At 45.5% G+C, this 19709-nt stretch overlaps 1 protein-coding gene across 1 annotated transcript in view; it reads left to right on the top strand.

The window, feature by feature from the left end:
- The window catches only part of LOC115478369, a 112754-nt gene that overhangs the window by 91437 nt on the left and 1608 nt on the right, over positions 1–19709 (top strand). The window contains exons 15-16 of the mRNA XM_030215670.1: positions 1781–1852; positions 12872–13147. Coding sequence (XP_030071530.1) covers positions 1781–1852; positions 12872–13147 — 348 coding nt within the window. The remainder of the gene's footprint in view (positions 1–1780; positions 1853–12871; positions 13148–19709) is intronic.

The following is a 19709-nucleotide window of genomic DNA, read 5'->3' as shown; positions in this document are numbered from 1 at the left end:
AGTCCACTTAAGAAAAAGAAATTGAGGGGAACCAAGAATGAAACCCAGAGGCAGGATAATGAGGCAAGGTGATGAATATAAAAAGAAAATAGAGAGTGAATCATAGTGCATTAAATCATTTTACAAATGAGCCCCCAACAACACAGTCTGTTCATGTAACTTAGACTGATCTTAAGTTTAAACGATGTTTATTGGAAAACAAGCACCATAGTACAAAACACTGCAGAGAACAACAGATAAAATAAGAGAAAATCAGACACCTACAGCATCGCAAATGAGTACCAACAGCAAAGGGAGTGCAAGTTCCCATTTGAAAAGGTATAAATCTCCAGACCCCAAAATAAGGCAATCAAAATTCCCAAACACATGACAACTGAGCCAGAAGGCCCTGGTTCTTGTGACCCTCTGGTGAACCAGAACACCCTAAATAAGTCAACCCTAACCCCTTCCCCTCCGTACCGCCCACTGATATTAACAGCTGTTGCATATTGTGAGTTCTGAAAGTGTTTTCTGCATCAGAAGTACCTTTCTTTCGTTGGCCTCCCTTGGTGTAAGTTCATTTTTGCAGCATGCAGTACAGTGGAATGCAGTCTGTGTTTAACTTAATTGCTTCAGAGTTAATTAACATAAAACAAGGTTTGGAATATGCAGAAACCCAAAAGTCTTTGTGCTATAATCTTTTTAATTTTAAAACCTATATGTGAACATTGTTTGAGGGGGGAGGGTTGCTGGTTAAACTAAAGCAACAACTGCTGTCTGCATTATACATCAAACTTTGCATGTATTTGCTTTTGTGCAATTTTGCATTTAATCAACCGAATCAATGGTTTACCCCTGTAATCTAAAACTGCATGCGGAAAATTGGGCACACCCTCAATTTAATTGAATAACGAACCAATTGTTGCTGATAATTGGGTGCTAATAATTATAGACGCTAATTGGCAACAGTTAGAATTTACGCACACACCTTGCTAGCCGTATTCTATAAAGATGTGTGAATAAATTTTTGTGTATGGCTCTGGAAAGGGGCGTGGCCACAGGAGGGGCCTGGGTGGAGAATGGGCGTTTCAGGAATTTGCATGCATTGTTCACAGTATACGCCTGATCCGCGCTTAATTTAGGTGCAGAAATTTACACCAGGTTTCAGCTGGTGTAAAACCTCATGCCTAAAAGTTAGGCGTGGCTCCTGACGCTATTCTATCAACAGCGCCCAATTCAGAATGCTGCTTATAGAAAAGCGCATAGTGTTTATTTTTTTCAGCGCCATACAGGGGCGTAGCCAGACAGCAAATTTTGGGTGGACCTAGGCAAGAAGTGGGTGGGCACCAAATGTTCTCTCCCCCACATCAAAAAATATCTCAGCTGCTTGGAAAATGCTTCTCTCCAGTCTCCACCTTGGTAGTCTGCAGCAGGCATGCGCTGAAAACTGAGTATGCGAAGGTGCCAGTATTGTGGAGAGCAGCATTTTCATTACCATGTGCTACTGTTGGATGGGCCTGAGCCCTAAGTGGATGGGCCCCGGCCCACTCAGGCCCACCTGTGGCTACGCCACTGGCGCCATATACAGACTGTGGTTCTTATTGTATTAAAAACTACACCTGAGCTCTTCTGTTAGCTGGTAAATATGTTCTATTCATTTTCGCCTCGATTTAGACTGTGTGATTTAAGTGCCCTGCTCTCTGTTGAACAGAGGTGCTCACTTCAGCACTGGAGACAGCTGGCCCACAGTCTGGCAGACAATATAACAAAAGTAAAGACAATTCTGTGATGTATTTCTTAGGCTGTAAAAGGAGGAGACCATCCAGCTTTACAGATGAAGAATTCTGCAGTAAAAGAGGAAGACTGAATTCAGGTTGTATATCCTTACTAGCCCTCTAAGGACAGAGAAAGTACCTGCATGTAATATGTACAGAACTGTGTACATCTAGTAGCGCTATAGAAATGATCAGTAGTAGTATTAGTAGTAGTAGTCATACTTGTAGCAAAGGTACTGTTCACACTGTTCAAAGGAATTCACGTAGCGCATGAGGTTTACAGCTTGCGTGGTTCAGGAGAAAAGTGATTTAGTTTATGTTCTAGAAGGTACCTAGGGGAATTTGCCTGTTTTTTTTTTTAATCTTCAATCTGCCCCATTTCCATAAACACACTAGCACGACTGGTGATGATCAATCTGGACTATGAGGTTCAAATATTTGAAAGTTATTAATCCGCAAACGAACCTTTTCCGGAGACGGGAAGGCGGTAGAACTAGAGGACATGAAATGAGATTGAAGGGGGCCAGACTCAAGAAAAATGTCAGGAAGTAATTTTTCACGGAGAGAGTGGTGGGTGCTTGGAATGCCCTCCCGCGGGAGGTGGTGGAGAGGAAAACGGTAATGGAATTCAAACATGCGTGGGATAAACATAAAGGAATCCTGCTCAGAAGGAAGGAATCCCCAGAAGCTTAGCTGGTGGTGGGAGGCAGGGCTGGTGTTTGGGAGGTGGGTATAGTGCTGGGCAGACTTATACAGTCTGTGCCAGAGCCGGTGGTGGGAGGTGGGGCGGGTGGTTGGGAGGCGGGGATAGTGCTGGGCAGACTTATACGGTCTGTGCCCTGAGAAAGACAGGTACAAATCAAGGTAAGGTATACACAAAAAGTGGCATATGTGAGTTTATCTTGTTGGGCAGACTGGAAGGACCATGCAGGTCTTTTTCTGCCGTCATCTACTATGTTAGGTTCTGATCAGCCCAGATGTGAGAAAGTGTATGACAGGGCGCTGGTCATCACGGCAGCTCTACTTTGCCAGGAATGAATTCTAACTGCACAGGAAACTATTTATGCTAAAGGACAGTGCAGCGGACTGCAGTGGGTCCTTGATGTGTAGAATCTGCAAGACTGTTCCAAACATTCAATAAGTGCTGCAAACCCCGTACATGATCCTGCAGCTGTCCTTCAATCCAGCCAGCAGCAGCAAGGTTGCTGAGGCAATGATAGGACATCCTGCCAACTGTTTTGATAACCCTTTCTTGTGGGAATGGAGCATAACTGTGTCCTTAATATGCTTCCCATCCCCTGCCTCTTTCTTGAAATGTTTTGTGGTGGGTGACTAGTGGACAATTAAGTTAAACACACTTACACTTATAGACCTATATACTGTGCTTGTTAAACTGCCAATTCATTCTTGGTATGGAATCAGTGGCGTACCTAGGGTAGTTGACACTTGGGGCCGGTCATTTTTAACCCCCCCCCCCCCCAAATCCAGTACTAGGCATACCGAGAATACAAAACACTCAGGACCTATAGAGCAATTCTACCATACCATAAGCAGTAATTTCTACGAGCGACAGAGCCCTCTTCTCCTGCCACCACCCTGCGTTTTTTTTAATCCACTCAGCGAGGGACGCAGGCAGCGCCTCGTGTCTGCCCTGCTGTGTGCTTTGAAAAAAGAAAATCGCTTCGCTGGCATCGGGCCGGCCTTCTCTCGCTATGTCCCGCCCTCGAGGCAATAGGAAGTTACCTCAAAAGTGGGCGGGACATAGCGAGAGAAGGCCGGCCCGACACCAGCGAAGCGATTTTCTTTTTTCAAAGCACACAGCAGGGCAGACACGAGGCGCTGCCTGCGTCCCTCGCTGAGTGGATTTAAAACAAAAAAAAAAACGCAGGGTGGTTGCAGGAGACGGCGGAGCACCCCCCCACCCGCCGACACCCGGGGCGGACCGCCCCCACCGTCCCCCCCCTTGGTACGCCACTGTATGGAATTCACTGGCATAATGTCTTGAACCACCCTTTTGTTGCACAGCATTGTGCTGGTCTCTGGTTGGAATCTGTGTGCTTATATGACAAGGTGATACAGGTCTCTGTCTTGTGTGGCCTCTTGGATTATATGTTTAAAGAACTATTTAGTTGCTAGAAGACTCAGATCTCAAGTTTTTTTTATCCCCATCCTTATGCTTGCTGGCTGTTCTTGATGCTGCACAGCCTGAAGTCATATTGAGGAGTCAGCACCATACTGGGTCATTGCCAGGCATCTTACCTACTCCAACCTCGATTTCAGGCTACTTTCTTACTCTGTGTTAGCCAGCTGGGGCCCAATAACAGGCAAACTTTGGTCAGACCGACTAATCTGGGAAGGAAGGAAGGAAGGAAGGAAAGAACTTCACCTACTAGTGCCATCATTTATCAAGAGCTTGTTGGACCTGGTATTCAGAAAGTCATATTGATGTCCCATATGTAGCTGCCCTGCAAGGAAGTAGTCACCAAACCTTCCCCCCTGCTGCAGGTGCCATGACCACTGAGTACCATATCAAGACTCCTGACTGCCACCCCCCAGCTCCACGTTGAGCCCCAAACATTAATGACTCTACCTATTAAACCCAAGGAATACGCCAGGGGGAGCCATGTCTATATGGAAAAGTGATGTGGCAACCAAAAAGCATGAACCAGTGGCTGGGAACCATAGAGCTATGCAATTATCTCACCTGGAGAAGTTGTTGTTGATGTCTGATGGGCAGTAAGAGTCTTCCTATGATAGGCTTTCAAGGTGATAGAAGAGACTGCTGTTCTAGTCTCAGGGACTATACAGACATGTCTCTTTCCAGAGAATGGCATGTCCAACTTGGCTTGCTCCGCCCACCAATCACCCATGTGTTGATGGTGCCTGTAGCACTGCTGGGAGGGAATTGGACTATCCTGTGGGGTTAAAAAAATTTTTATAGTGACCATGTGGTCCACCTCTGTTGCCAGGGAACCTATTGCTCAGACCTAGAGAACCAAGCAACCTGACTCCCAAGGCCTTGACCTGGGTGCTCACATGGTAGGAAAGACTCCAACAGGATTGCCAGAACTTTGTTAGCAGATTTATATCAGCATAAACAGACCCTTATCAACCTGGTCCATGTTTCAGGAACCTGGCTCAGGGTTTGGTCCTCAAAGTGTCTCAGCTTATAGTTACTCAGCAACTGATATTCAAGATTCTAGGATAAGCAGCATTAAATCTGTTTTGCTGTTCTGGGATCTTGACAGGTATTTTTGACCTGGATTGGCCACTGTTGGAAACAGGATACTGGGCTTGATGGACCTTCAATCTGTCCCAGTATGGCAGTGCATATCTATATAAATAATTCTCACCTCCAACGTTCTGAAGCTCACTCCGTGGCAGTGAAGCACTGAAGCCCTGTACTGTTGGTAGACTAGGCTGTCAGCATCACTCATCACCCTCACTCATAGACCCGCCCTCAGCCACGCCCCATCCAGACATAATTCGCAACTCCAACGTTCTAATGAAGCCGGAAGCCGCAAGTCTCCAACTTCTGTGGTGGTGTAGATTGCTGTTCCCCCATGAGTGTGTGCCCCGCCCTCGCGTCACAACGTGATGACGTCGAGGGTGGAGCACTGACACTCAGTGAATCGAATCGCTCACCCGTTCTACCTGTAAGAAATAAGGAAGGACTTCCATCATCAATACCTTGCTACACAACGGACCAGACGTAAGACGCACGGAGGACCAGTCAACGACCTGCAAGAATGCTAGGCAACGGAACTAGACAGAACGATATGTAAGACGCACGAAGGACCAATCAACGACCTGCAAGAATACAATCACAATCAACTACATCGGAACAAGGAAGGACAATGAACACAGAACCGGTCACTTACACTGCAGCATGGAAAAGACGAACATCGCTGACAGAAGAAAACAATTTTGATGCCCATGCTCCTGCTCTCCGTATGTGACTCACCCCTCCCCCCCAAAAAAAACAAAAACACGTAGCAGCCTTTGGTACCCTCCCCCCAACAAACCCCCAACACAAAAATGGCAGCAATAATTGCTCATGCAACTCACAAACTCCACCCAAAAAAACCAAACCCCCCACACCAACATACACACACTGCCATGGACACACAGCATCTGTCTTTCTCACTCACAGACACACACTCCCTCCCCCAAACCCCTCTATACAGAAAGTGTAACAGTCAAGTTCAACATCTGTCTCTCTCACACACCCACACACACCTACAGACCCCATGAGACCCCCCCCCCCAAATCCAGTTGCCGCTTTCCTTACAAATTGCCTCATACACAAAACTGTCAAATGCAAAATCTACATCTCTCACACTCTCACACACACACACACACAAGCACACAGTGTGCCATGCACAGACACATCTCTCTCACTCACACACACACCTATGTACCTCAATCATCCACACACACCCTCTCACTCTCATTCTCACACACACACTCTCACACAGACAGCCTCACTGTATGTCACACACACACACACACACACACTCGCACATTCACTCTGTCACTCTCTCTCACACAGTCACTCTCACACACACTCTCTCAAACATACACACTACGATGAAAACCTTGCTAGCGCCCGTTTCATTGCTCTCAGAAACGGGCCTTTTTTACTAGTGTTCTTATATTCACCATTTGGTTTACAAAATCTACCATTTATACATGTAAGTGGTGTCCTATATATGCATAAACACCCTAGTTTTGCTGTTATTTTTAAAATCATTTTCTTATAAAATAGGCTTTTTTGCTGTGCATGACGTTTTTTTGGTGTTGCGATACATATGTTATAAAAGACTCAGTGCTCTCTGAGCCTTTTTATAAAATACTTGCATAGTTCTAGGGTGGACAAACATCCATTTCCTCACCTAGATGACATATACAAAAGTTATTTTCCCTGTTTGGTGTTGAAAATTTACCTCTGTAAATTTTGGGCCCAGTTTATTAAGTTTGGTGGCCGACTTACCCACTAGAGGGAACTATTTCACATTCTATTAAACACTCTGTAGGCAATGCAGATTTTATTGTGCTTGCAGCATATTCTTTGTAGAATGAAAACACTGCACTTCTGTAGTTTAGTTAATTGTTTTTGCTGTTTTCCGTAAAAGCATAATTATGTAAAATATTTTTATCCCAGAAGATCTATTGGCTCACTAGGCATCTTGAGATCATAATATCAGTAAGGTTTTCATCACTGAAACATTGTTCAACATAATTATGACAGAGTGGCGTTCTAAATACATAGTAACATAGTAACATAGTAGATGACGGCAGAAAAAGACCTGCACGGTCCACCTAGTCTGCCCACGATAAACTCGTGTATACCTTACCTTGATTTGTACCTGTCTTTTTCAGGGCACAGACCATATAAGTCTGTGCAGCAGTATTTCCCGCCTCCCAACCACCAGTCCCGCCTCCCATCACCGGCTCCGGCACAGACCCCGTATAAGTCTGCCCTCCCCCATCCTAGCCTCTCAACCACCAACCCCTCTTCCCCCCGCCACCCAATTTCAGCTAAGGTTCTGTGGATCCATTCCTTCTGCACAGGATTCCTTTATGCCTGTCCCACGCATGCTTGAATTCCGTTACCGTTTTCATCTCCACCACCTCCCGCGGGAGGGCATTCCAAGCGTTCACCACCCTCTCCGTGAAGAAATACTTCCTGACATCTTTCCTGAGTCTGCCCCCCTTCAATCTCATTTCATGTCCTCTCGTACTACCGCCTTCCCCTCTCCGGAAAAGATTCGTTTGCGGATTAGTACCTTTCAAATATTTGAACGTCTGTATCATATCACCCCTGTTCCTCCTTTCCTCCAGAGTATACATGTTCAGGTCAGCAAGTCTCTCTTCATACGTCTTGGAATGCAACTCCCATACCATCCTTGTAGCTTTTCTTTGTACCGCTTCCATTTTTTTAACATCCTTCGCAAGGTACGGCCTCCAAAACTGAACACAATACTCCAGGTGGGGCCTCACCAACGTCTTATACAGGGGCATTAAAACCTCCTTTTTTCTGCTGGTCATACCTCTCTCTATACAGCCTAGCAACCTTCTCGCTACGGCCACCGCCTTGTTGCACTGTTTCATAGCCTTTAGGTCCTCAGATACTATCACCCCAAGATCCCTCTCCCCGTCCGTGACTATCAGGCTCTCCCCACCTAACACATACGCCTCCCTTGGATTTCTACTCCCTAAGTGCATCACTTTGCATTTCTTCGCATTGAATTTTAATTGCCAAACGTTAGACCATTGTTCCAGCTTCTTCAGATCTTTTTTCATGTTTTCCACTCCCTCCGGGGTGTCCACTCTGTTGCAAATCTTGGTGTCATCCGCAAAAAGGCAAACTTTACCTTGTAACCCTTCGGCAATGTCACTCACAAATATATTGAACAGAATGGGCCCCAGCACCGATCCCTGAGGCACTCCACTACTCACCTTTCCCTCCTCCGAGCGAACTCCATTCACTACCACCCTCTGGCGTCTGCCCGTCAACCAGTTCCTAATCCAGTTCACCACTTCGGGTCCTATCTTCAGCCCTTCTAGTTTATTCAAGAGCCTCCTGTGGGGAACCGTGTCAAAAGCCTTGCTGAAATCTAAGTAGATGACGTCCATAGCACGTCCTTGATTTAATTCTCCCGTCACCCAGTCAAAGAATTCAATGAGATTCGTTTGGCACGACTTCCCTTTGGTGAAACCATGTTGTCTCGGATCTTGCAACTTATTGGCTTCCAGGAAATTCACTATCCTTTCCTTCAGCATGGCTTCCATTACTTTTCCAATAACCGAAGTGAGGCTTACCGGCCTGTAGTTTCCAGCTTCTTCCCTATCCCCACTTTTGTGAAGAGGGACCACCTCCGCCATTCTCCAATCCCTCGGAACCTCTCCCGTCTCCAAGGATTTATTAAACAAATCTTTAAGAGGACCCGCCAGAACCTCTCTGAGCTCCCTCAGTATTCTGGGGTGGAATAGAGGTGTGTGGTAGCCGTGTTAGTCCACTCTTAAAGGTTATCAATAGAAATCAAACAAAATAAAACATGGAAAGAAAATAAGATGATACCTTTTTTATTGGACATAACTTAATACATTTCTTGATTAGCTTTCGAAGGTTGCCCTTCTTCGTCAGATCGGAAATAAGCAAATGTGGTAGCTGAAAGTATATATAAGTGAAACATCCAAGCATTTCATTGACAGTCTAGCAGGGTGGGGGTGGGTAGACTATCAATGAAATGCTTTGATGTCCCCATGCATAACTCCTACCCACCCCCACCCTGCTAGACTGTCAATGAAATGCTTGGATGTTTCACTTATATTTGCTTATTTCCGATCTGACGAAGAAGGGCAACCTTCGAAAGCTAATCAAGAAATGAATTAAGTTATGTCCAATAAAAAAGTACATATGTACATAAGTACATAAGTAATGCCATACTGGGAAAAGACCAAGGGTCCATCGAGCCCAGCATCCTGTCCACGACAGCGGCCAATCCAGGCCAAGGGCACCTGGCAAGCTTCCCAAATGTACAAACATTCTATACATGTTATTCCTGGAATTTTGGAGTTTTCCAAGTCCGTTTAGTAGCGGTTTATGGACTTGTCCTTTAGGAAACCGTCCAACCCCTTTTTAAACTCTGCTAAGCTAACCGCCTTCACCACTTTCTCCGGCAACAAATTCCAGAGTTTAATTACACGTTGGGTGAAGAAAAATTTTCTCCGATTTGTTTTAAATTTACTACACTGTAGTTTCATCGCATGCCCCCTAGTCCTAGTATTTTTGGAAAGCGTGAACAGACGCTTCACATCCACCTGTTCCACTCCACTTATTATTTTATATACCTCTATCATGTCTCCCCTCAGCCGTCTCTTCTCCAAGCTGTATAGCCCGAGCCTCCTTAGTCTTTCTTCATAGGGAAGTCGTCCCATCCCTGCTATCATTTTAGTCGCCCTTCGCTACACCTTTTCCAATTCTACTATATCTTTCTTGAGATGCGGCGACCAGAATTGAACACAATACTCAAGGTGCGGTCGCACCATGGAGCGATACAACGGCATTATAACATCCTCACACCTGTTTTCCATACCTTTCCTGATAATACCCAACATTCTATTCGCTTTCTTAGCCGCAGCAGCACACTGAGCAGAAGGTTTCAGTGTGTTATCGACGACGACACCCAGATCCCTTTGTTGGTCCGTAACTCCTAACGTGGAACCTTGCATGACGTAGCTATAATTCGGGTTCTTTTTTCCCACATGCATCACCTTGCACTTGCTCACATTAAACATCATCTGCCATTTAGCCGCCCAGTCTCCCAGTCTCGTAAGGTCCTCTTGTAATTTTTCACAATCCTGTCGCGATTTAACGACTTTGAATAACTTTGTGTCATCAGCAAATTTAATTACCTCGCTAGTTACTCCCATCTCTAAATCATTTATAAATATATTAAAAAGCAGCGGTCCTAGCACGGACCCCTGAGGAACCCCTCTAACTACCCTTCTCCATTGTGAATACTGCCCATTTAACCCCACTCTCTGTTTCCTATCCTTCAACCAGTTTTTAATCCACAATAGGACATTTCCTCCTATCCCATGACCCTCCAATTTCCTCTGTAGCCTTTCATGAGGTACCTTGTCAAACGCCTTTTGAAAATCCAGATACACAATATCAACCGACTCCCCTTTGTCCACATGTTTGTTCACTCCTTCAAAGAATTGAAGTAAATTGGTCAGGCAAGATTTCCCCACACAAAAGCCATGCTGACTTGGTCTCAGTAATCCATGTCCTCGGATGTGCTCTGTAATTTTGTTTTTGATAATAGCCTCTACCATTTTCCCCGGCACCGACGTCAGACTCACCGGTCTATAATTTCCAGGATCTCCCCTGGAGCCTTTTTTAAAAATGGGCGTTACATTGGCCACCCTCCAATCTTCCGGTACCACGCTCGATTTTAAGAATAAGTTTCCATGTTTTATTTTGTTTGATTTCTACTGATAAATAAGAATAGTAAGCCCTGTGTCTGACCTGTCCCTTGTATGCGTGGCCCACACTCAGTACTGGGTTAAGTCCTTATTCTTCAGTTACTCTTAACTCTGTTAACCTCACTGGTGGATTCTCTGTTGATGAGGAGGGGAGTTTAAGTTTCAGGGTCTGGATGTAGGTTGTATCTTGTCTTCACTCAAGTAAAGAATGTAGATGATTCCCCATGGTGCTCCAACATAACCATACAGGAAAATGTTTGTAAAAATAATCATATGACACATCATATTTTCAAAACATAGTAACATAGTAGATGACGGCAGAAAAAGACCTGCACGGTCCATCCAGTCTGCCCAACAAGACAAACTCATATGTGTATACCTTACCTTGATTTGTACCTGCCTTATTCAGGGTACAGACTGTACAAGTCTGCCCAGCAGTACTTCCCGCCTCCCAACCACCAGTCCCCGCCTCCCATCACCGGCTATGGACAGACCGTATAAGTCTGCCCTCCGCTATCCTCGCCTCCCAACCACCAACCCCTCTTTCACCCACCTGCTCCACCACCCAATTTCGGCTAAGCTTCTGAGGATCCATTCCTTTGCACACACAGGAGGAGTGGGAACGGAACCAGTCTCTTCGATGAACAGACCGGAGACGTTCAGAATTCGAAGTACTAGCGGCATCTAGTTTCACATTCTTTACTGTAAGCCAAAGGTCTTTTTTAAGACCAGCACGGTCACTTCCAAGTGACTCTGTCCTGTTTGCTTTGTCCGCTAACTCCTTTAGACAAAGTATAAAGACTCCTGAGGAAGGCACTTGCAGTGTCAAAACAGGGTATCTTGTAGAGTCTTCATTTAATAAATTATACTTCAAAAAATTTTTGAATGTCTCCGGTCTGTCCATTGAAGAGCCTGGTTCCATTCCCACTCCTCCCGAGATTAACTGTGGGACACTGTTGTTCTTTATTCACTCTGGTGGATTTGTTATACCATATTTTCATCCATCCATGCAAACGTAAGTCATCCAATATTTGAGCCAGTGATCTCTTCTTTTTTTTTTTTCATTTATAAGTTTCAAAATAAAGCAATCAAGTACATCCACCTGTACAGAAAGCTAATAGGCAACAATAATAATAATAATAAAAAAAGAAACAACCCTTTTATAAAATTAGGTAATCATCACCAAGTCCAGTCCACAAAAATGAAGGATCCAATACCACGGAGGACTAAAAGAAAAGCTTTTTCTACAATGCCAGTGATCCCTTCACCTTTTTCTTCCCTGAGGGCCAGTGTTTTTTTTTTTTGTTTGTTACATTTGTACCCCTCGCTTTCCCACTCATGGCAGGCTCAGTGCGGCTTACAAGGGGCAATGGAGGGTTAAGTGACTTGCCCAGAGTCACAAGGAGCTGCCTGTGCCTGGCCCTTGCAGATTATCAATGTGGCCACGCAGGCTTCTGCTTCTGTGAGTCTGACGTCAGAAACAGAAGCCTGCGCAGCCTTCTACATGGAATGTTGCTAGTGGAATAGCAATATTCCATGTAGAATCTCCAATAGTAGCAACACTCCATGTAGAATCTCCAATAGTATCTATTTTATTTTTGTTACATTTGCACCCTGCGCTTTCCCACTCATGGCAGGCTCAATGCGGCTTACATGGGGCAATGGAGGGTTAAGTGACTTGCCCAGAGTCACAAGGAGCTGCCTGTGCCTGAAGTGGGAATCAAACTCAGTTCCTCAGTTCCCCAGGACCAAAGTCCACCACCATAACCACTAGGCCACTCCTCCACTCTTTATTTCTTGTTTTTTTTACTGGGCTCTGTGAACGAGCAGCTCCTGCTATGTAGAAAACTCTCCTTCCATACTCTGGATCCTCTTGCTTGTTCTTGGAATTCACTCCTCAGTTGTATTGTGTTGACACCTCCTTTGCTTTCCTCCTCTGGGTAAATATTTGAATGAAAGTTCTTCTCTTTTTTTCTCCTCTTATGGTTGTACCAGATGGGTATCCAAATCCTGTAGCACTATACAGATAGTAATAATAATACAACTGTAACAGGAATGTGCAGGGGTAAACATGTCACAGCTAGTTCTGGAACAAACCGATGTTTTCTTTATGTTTTTAGATGATCTGACATATTGCATGATAACTGATCAGCAGCTGATGGACTTTGCCAAAAAGCTTGGCAAGGAGTGGCAAATGCTTGGTGTCTCTTACCTTGGAATAAATATGAATGAGATTGAGCAAATCAAGGAAAAGAATGAAGAACTTACAGTTCAGAAGTTTAAGATGTTGGCCTTGTGGCGTGAAAAAGAACAAAAAAATGGAACTATAAGGAACTTGTATCACTGTCTGAAGGATCGGGAGGATGTTAGATATGAACTCCTTCAAACTTTGGAAGGTACATCTGAGCATTATACTCGATTAATTGTTACTCCCAGTGGCGTTCCTGGCCTGGATGGCACCTGGGGCGGAGCGCCGATGCGCCCCCCCCCCCCGGGTGCAGCGCGCCCCCCCTGCTAGATGACACCTCTCCCCCCCTCCGGCGAAATGACCCCCCCCCCCCGGGTGCATGCCGCTGGGGGGGGGGGGTGCCGCGGCGCGCGCCTGCTCCTCCGAGTTCGCTAAACTTCGTTCGTTCGCTGCAGCTCCCTCTGCCCCGAAACAGGAAGTAACCTGTTCAGGGGCAGAGGGAGCTGCAGCGAACTTTAGCGAACTCGGAGGAGCAGGCGCGCGCCGCGGTACCCCCCTCAGCGGCGTGCACCTGGGGCGGACTGTCCCCACCGCCCCCCCCTCGGTACGCCACTGGTTACTCCAAAATAGTCTGCCAGCAATCAGGTTTAGTAAGTGAAATGAGAGAGAATTGGATGGGCTGGAATGTAAATTTTAAGGGGCTTTGATGTTAGCGTCAGAAATTTTAGTACAAGAACAGTGCTGGGCAGACTTCTAGGGTCTGTGCCTTGAGAAAGGCAAGGACAAATCAAACTCTGGTATACATATAAAGTATCACATAGCATGCAAAATGAGTTTATCTTATTGGTCAGACTGGATGAACCGTTCAGGTCTTTATCTGTCATCATTTACTATGTTACTGTGTTGGAGTATTTTAACAGCAGGCAAAAGTAGAGGCTGACCAAAGACGAATCCACCACTGGAGATATTGTCCAACAGTCTTTTATTGATGCAAATAAAAGAAGGACCCGACACGGTCCGTGTTTCAGCGCATGTAAGCACCTACATCAGGGGTCAAGTAATAAGCTCTATAAGTCAAAAAATAAATAAAACATCTGCAATACTGTTCAAAAATACACATTATGATTTAAAACATCTAAACAAATGAAAACTAACCAATTACCAACATATAAATAAAGAATTTTTAAAAATTAAAATTTTTTTTATACTAACATATACATATGTTATTGAGGAACAATGGCATAAATATCCCAGTGGCGTAGCTACGTGGGGCCTGAGGGGGCCTGGGCCCCTGTAGATTTCGTCCTGGCCTCCCTCCCGCGAACCCTCCCCCGCCGCCTACCTTCGCTTTTGCTGGCGGTGGACCCTAATCCTCGCCAGCCGACGTCCTCTTCGTCCTGCAGTCAAAAAAGTCTTCGTTCTGTTGCATGCTGACGTCCTGCACGTTGTACGTGCAGGACGTCAGACTCAGAAAACAACGAAGATCTGATGTCCTGCACGTACAATGTGCAGGACGTCAGCATGCAACAGAATGAAGAGACTTTTTTGACTGCAGGATGAAGAGTCGGCTGGCGGGGATTGGGATCTCCCCCCAGCAAAACCGAAGGTAGGCGACGGCGGAGGAGGGTTCGTGGCGGGAGGGAGAGGGCGGGAGGTCGTGAAAAGTGGTGGTGGGTCGGCAATGGGGGGGTCGGCAATGGCGGGGAGGGGGGTCAGCAACACCGGAGGGGGGGCTAAAATTTACCCTCTCATCTCGGGCTCTGGACCCCCCCTCCCACTGAAGTCTGGCTACGCCCCTGAAATATCCATTAGTAAAACATAAAAGACATAAAAAGTAATGAGAAACAAGTTGTATAATACAAAACTGATGTTGTAAAAAACTAAACGAGTATATATCATGCATGTTTAAAGTGTACTGCCAAATACATTAAAAGATACACTAAAAGCGAAAGGATGAAGTCACGGAATGATTGTGCAAAAGTTGAATTAGATATGACTAAAAACTAAAAGTCCGTGCCGGGTCCTTCCTTTTATTTGCATCAATAAAAGACTGTTGGACAATATCTCCAGTGGTGGATTCGTCTTTGGTCAGCCTCTACTTTTGCCTGCTGTGATTCTTTGTCGTAGAGGGATTCCCCCGCTTACCGTAGGGTGCACTGAGGCATCCCGTATTAAAATCCTGATGTGTGTGTCCTACCCATGTGCTAAAAAATACTTTTTATTTTTTGGTTGAAAGGGCGTGTCTAGGGGGTGGAGAGTTGGCGCGTCTGTGCTAATCAGTTAGCACACCACATTTCTGCACATTAACTGATTAGTACATGATTAGTATGTGAGCCCTTACTGCCTACATAATGAGTGGTGGTAAGGGCCCTCACACTGATGGACAATCGCTGATGTGGCCCTGAACCCTTGTTGAGGATATAGAATGTGTGCAGCTTGTATGTTGCCTGACACTGGCTGTGTTTCGCCCAGCAGGGCTGCGTCAGGGGCTCTCAAATCTCTTCTAGGCCATAGCTTAAAAATTCTTCTGCAAGGAAACAGAACAGACGCCTTTCCAGTCTGAGTGTTCCGCCACAAGTTAGCGTGCTCCCACCACGTGACCTTGTTTTCGGCAACTCTACTATTAAAGTTTGTGTATATCTACTCCCGATCTGCTTTCTTGTCTTCCACTTTGAAGTCTACGGATCGTTTGCCTTGTTGTTTGTTGGGACTGACATTAGCAAGTGGCCTTTAATGCCGAAAATATTTTAAAAAATTAGCCATTTTTCGGCCACAGCAAAAAGTGACAGCTCGCAGTAAAGATCTGCGTAAGGGTGAAATAAAGCCACTTTTTGCCACAGCTTTGTAAATGGGCACCTTAGTGTGGAGGCACTTACTGCTTCCTATTTAGGAGGCACTAAAGGGACCCACATTAACTGCACAAGTGTCATTAGCATGTGGTATGTGTTGTGTGCTACCTGCTGTTTGGTCCTGAATCCCACTCTCCACCCTGCCTAGCTGGCACCCCTAACACAAATTACTCATAATGCGCAAATTAGTGTGCGCTAACTGTTGAAATAATGCAAACCCACTTATCACACTTATGCGGTAGCAGGGGTTTCATTGCGCGTCTGGCTGCGTGCTGTTCTATAAGCCTCTTACTCCTCTTACTCTTACACTGGCTCCCAATCAAAGAACGCATCGCTTTCAAAATCTGCACTCTGGTTCACAAAGAGGGGCATAATCGAACGGCGCCGGCCAAATCGCTGGCCGGCCATCTTCGGGGCCGGCTCCGCAAGGGGGCGGAGCCAAGCGTATTTTTGAAATACGCTTGGCGCCGGCCAAATCGCTCGCCAGGTTTTAGAGCAGGATCGCTGGGTTTAGATGAGATGGCCGGCTCCGATTTTCAGCCATTATGGAAACCGGCCCCAGCCATCTCAAACCCGGCGAAATGCAAGGCATTTGGGCGTGGGAGGAGCCAGCATTTGTAGTGCACTGGTCCCCCTCACATGCCAGGACACCAACCGGGCACCCTAGGGGGCACTTTAAAAAAAATAGCTTCCAGGTGCATAGCACCCTTACCTTGGGTGCTGAGCCCCCCAAATCCCCCCAAAACCCACTTGCCACAACTCTACACCATTATCATAGCCCTAAGGGGTGAAGGGGGCACCTACATGTGGGTACAGTGGGTTTTGGGGTTTTTGGAGGGCACTACATTAACCACCACAAGTGTAATAGGTAGGGGGGGTGGGCCTGGGTCCACCTGCCTGAACTGCACTGCACCCACTAAAAACTGCTCCAGGGACCTGCATACTGCTGTCAAGGAGCTGGGTATGACATTTCAGGCTGGCATACAGGCTGGCAAAAAAAGTTTTTTTTTTTTTTGGGTGGGAGGGGGTTGGTGACCACTGGGGAGTAAGGGGAGGTGATCCCCGCTTCCCTCCAGTGGTCATCTGGTCAGTTGGGGCACTTTTTCCAGAATTGGTCCTAAAATTAAATGGACCAAGTCCGGCCGGCGAAATGCTAGTTCGAGCTGGCCACTTTTTTTCCATTATAAGGTGAAGCCAGCCATCTCGCACCTGTGCCCCCACCCCGCCTCCCATCCCGCCTTCACTACCCTACCGACATGCCCCCTTGAAGGTTGGCCGGCGCCGTGACGAAACAGCAGTTGTGGCCGGCCAAAATCGGCTTTCGATAATACTGATTTGGCCTGGATCAGGAGATTGCCGGCGATCTCCCGATTTGTGTCGGAAGATCGCCGGCGATCTTTCGAAAATATGCTCAAAAATTATCTATGGTGAAGCTCCGGGATACATGACAGACTTGATTGACCTACCAACTAGAAACACATCCGAATCAACATGAACATACCTAAATCTGCACTACCCAAGCTGCAAAGGACTCCAATAGAAATCAACTTACACATCCAGTTTTTCCTACATAAGCACACAACTGTGGAACGCATTACCAAAAGCCTTGAAAACTACGAATGACCACCTAAACTTCCGGAAAACACTAAAAACTAACCTGTTTAAAAAGGCATACCCTACCGATCCAACATAAATGCCTGATGTCTGCAACACAACAAAACTAAAGAACGCAATGGACATAACACAACTCTTCCGTTGTACGATTCCCAAGTGTGGCTGTGTCACATGAACTTTATCTTACCACAACATCACTTTGTATTTGTTTACACCAGAGTCTGTAATGCCTCTCCGCTACTATGTAAGCCACATTGAGCCTACAAATAGGTGGGAAAATGTGGGATATAAATGTAACAAATAAAATAATAAATAATCCCACACCACCATACATCACAAAAAGTTCAGAAATGGAAAACAATAATATTAACCTCTCTCACAATATGCTAATATATCAACCTAAGCGTTTATTGTACTTCTGTATTATGTACTAGACTTCTACAAATCTGAATTTTGTAACCGCCTTTTTAGCAATATGTAAGCCACATTGAACCTGCCATATGGTGGGAAAATGTGGGATACAAATGCACAGAAATCCCATAGTGCACAGCTCAAAAGGGGGCGTGGCTTTGGGACAAGCATAGGCAGGTCAGGGGCGTTCTCAAAAGATAGAATTCCGGGGATCCATGCCCATCTTGCGTGCCAGTATTTGCACCAGGTTTCGGCTCGTGCCTAAAGTTGGTTGTGGGAATTACTGCTAGGTGCTAATTCTATAAATATTTATTTGTTACATTTGTACCCCACATTTTCCCACCTCTTTGTAGGTTCAATGTGGCTTACATAGTGCCGGAGAGCAGTTGCAGACTCCGATGTATACAAATACAAGGTGAAGTTGTAATAGGGTAAGGTTCATCTGGTAGGACCACATAGAGGAATCATTCGACGGGAGAGTTTGGTGATGGCCATTACGAACTTTTGTGTTGTTGTGTCGCAGAGATCAGGTATTTACGTTGGATTTGTAGGGTATGCCTTTTTAAACAGGTGGGTCTTGAGTGTCTTTCTGAAGTGTAGATGGTTGTATATGGTTTTCAAGTCTTTTGGTAGTGCGTTCCATAGTTGTGTGCTGATGTAGGAAAAACTGGATGCATAAGTTGATTTGTATTTGAGTCCTTTGCAGCTTGGGTAGTGTAGATTTAGGTACGTTTGTGTTGATATGGATGAGTTTCTGGCTGGTAGGTCAATTAGGTCTGTCATGTAATCCGGTGATTCACCGCATATGATTTTGTGAACCATAGTACAGATTTTGAAGGCAATCCCTTCTTTGATTGGGAGCCAGTGTAGTTTTTCGCGAAGGGGTTTAGCGCTTTCAAATCGTGTTTTTCCGAAGATGAGTCTTGCAGCCGTGTTTTGTGCGGTCTGAAGTTTCTTTAGGATTTGTTCTTTGCATCCTGTGTAGATTCCATTGCAGTAGTCAGCATGGCTCAGTACCATCGATTTGTATCAGGTTGCGGAATGTTTCCCTCAGGAAGTATTGTTTCACGCGTTTGAGTCTCCACATTGAGTAGAACATTTTTTTTGTCTTGGATTTTACTTGGCTTTCTAGTGTAATGTTGCAGTCCAGTGTAATGCCGAGGATTTTCAGGCTGTCCGAGACAGGGAGGGTGAGGTCTGGGGTGTTGATAGTTGCGGGATTGTCCGTGGTGTATTGGGATGACAGGATAAGACAGTGAGTTTTTTTCTTTATTGAGTTTTAGTTGAAATGCATTTGCCTAAGAGTCCATGGTATTCAAGCCAGTCTTGATTTCGTTAGCGATTTCTGTCAGTGTGGATCTGTAAGGGATGTATATAGTGACATCGTCTGCATAGATGAAAGGGTTAAGACCTGAAGGATGTTGTTTCCTATTGCTGTTTCCTGAGTGCTCTTTATAGAATAGCACTGAGTGCTGATTTTTCTCGGTTCCTGTTTTCAGCGCCGTTTACTGAAGTTGGCCCTATCTACCTAATGTGCTTTAGTAAAAGGACTCCAAAGTTCAGTACTCCGATTTGCTTCTCTTTCATAAACTATATCAAGATAAGGGCAACAAAAATGGTAAACGGGGTGGGACGACTTCCCTATGAGGAAAGGCTAAAGCAGTTAGGGCTGTTCAGCTTGGAGAAGATATGTTTGAGGGGAGGTATGAGGGGTCCTTTTACAAGGCTGCGGTAAAAAGTGGCCTGCGGTACTATGGGCGTATCTTTTAGGCATGCACTAGGCCTTTTTTTTTTACCACAGCTGGGAAAAAGTCTATTTTTAATGGGCCGGGAAATGGGCCTGCGCTAATATTAAAACTAGCACGTGCCTATTTACAGCCTGAGCCCTTACCACCA

This window comes from Microcaecilia unicolor, chromosome 10 (assembly GCF_901765095.1).
Source record: "Microcaecilia unicolor chromosome 10, aMicUni1.1, whole genome shotgun sequence".
NCBI classification, from domain to species: domain Eukaryota; kingdom Metazoa; phylum Chordata; class Amphibia; order Gymnophiona; family Siphonopidae; genus Microcaecilia; species Microcaecilia unicolor.
Note: the sequence above shows the minus strand (reverse complement) of the source record. Positions and strands in the feature narration are given on the sequence as shown.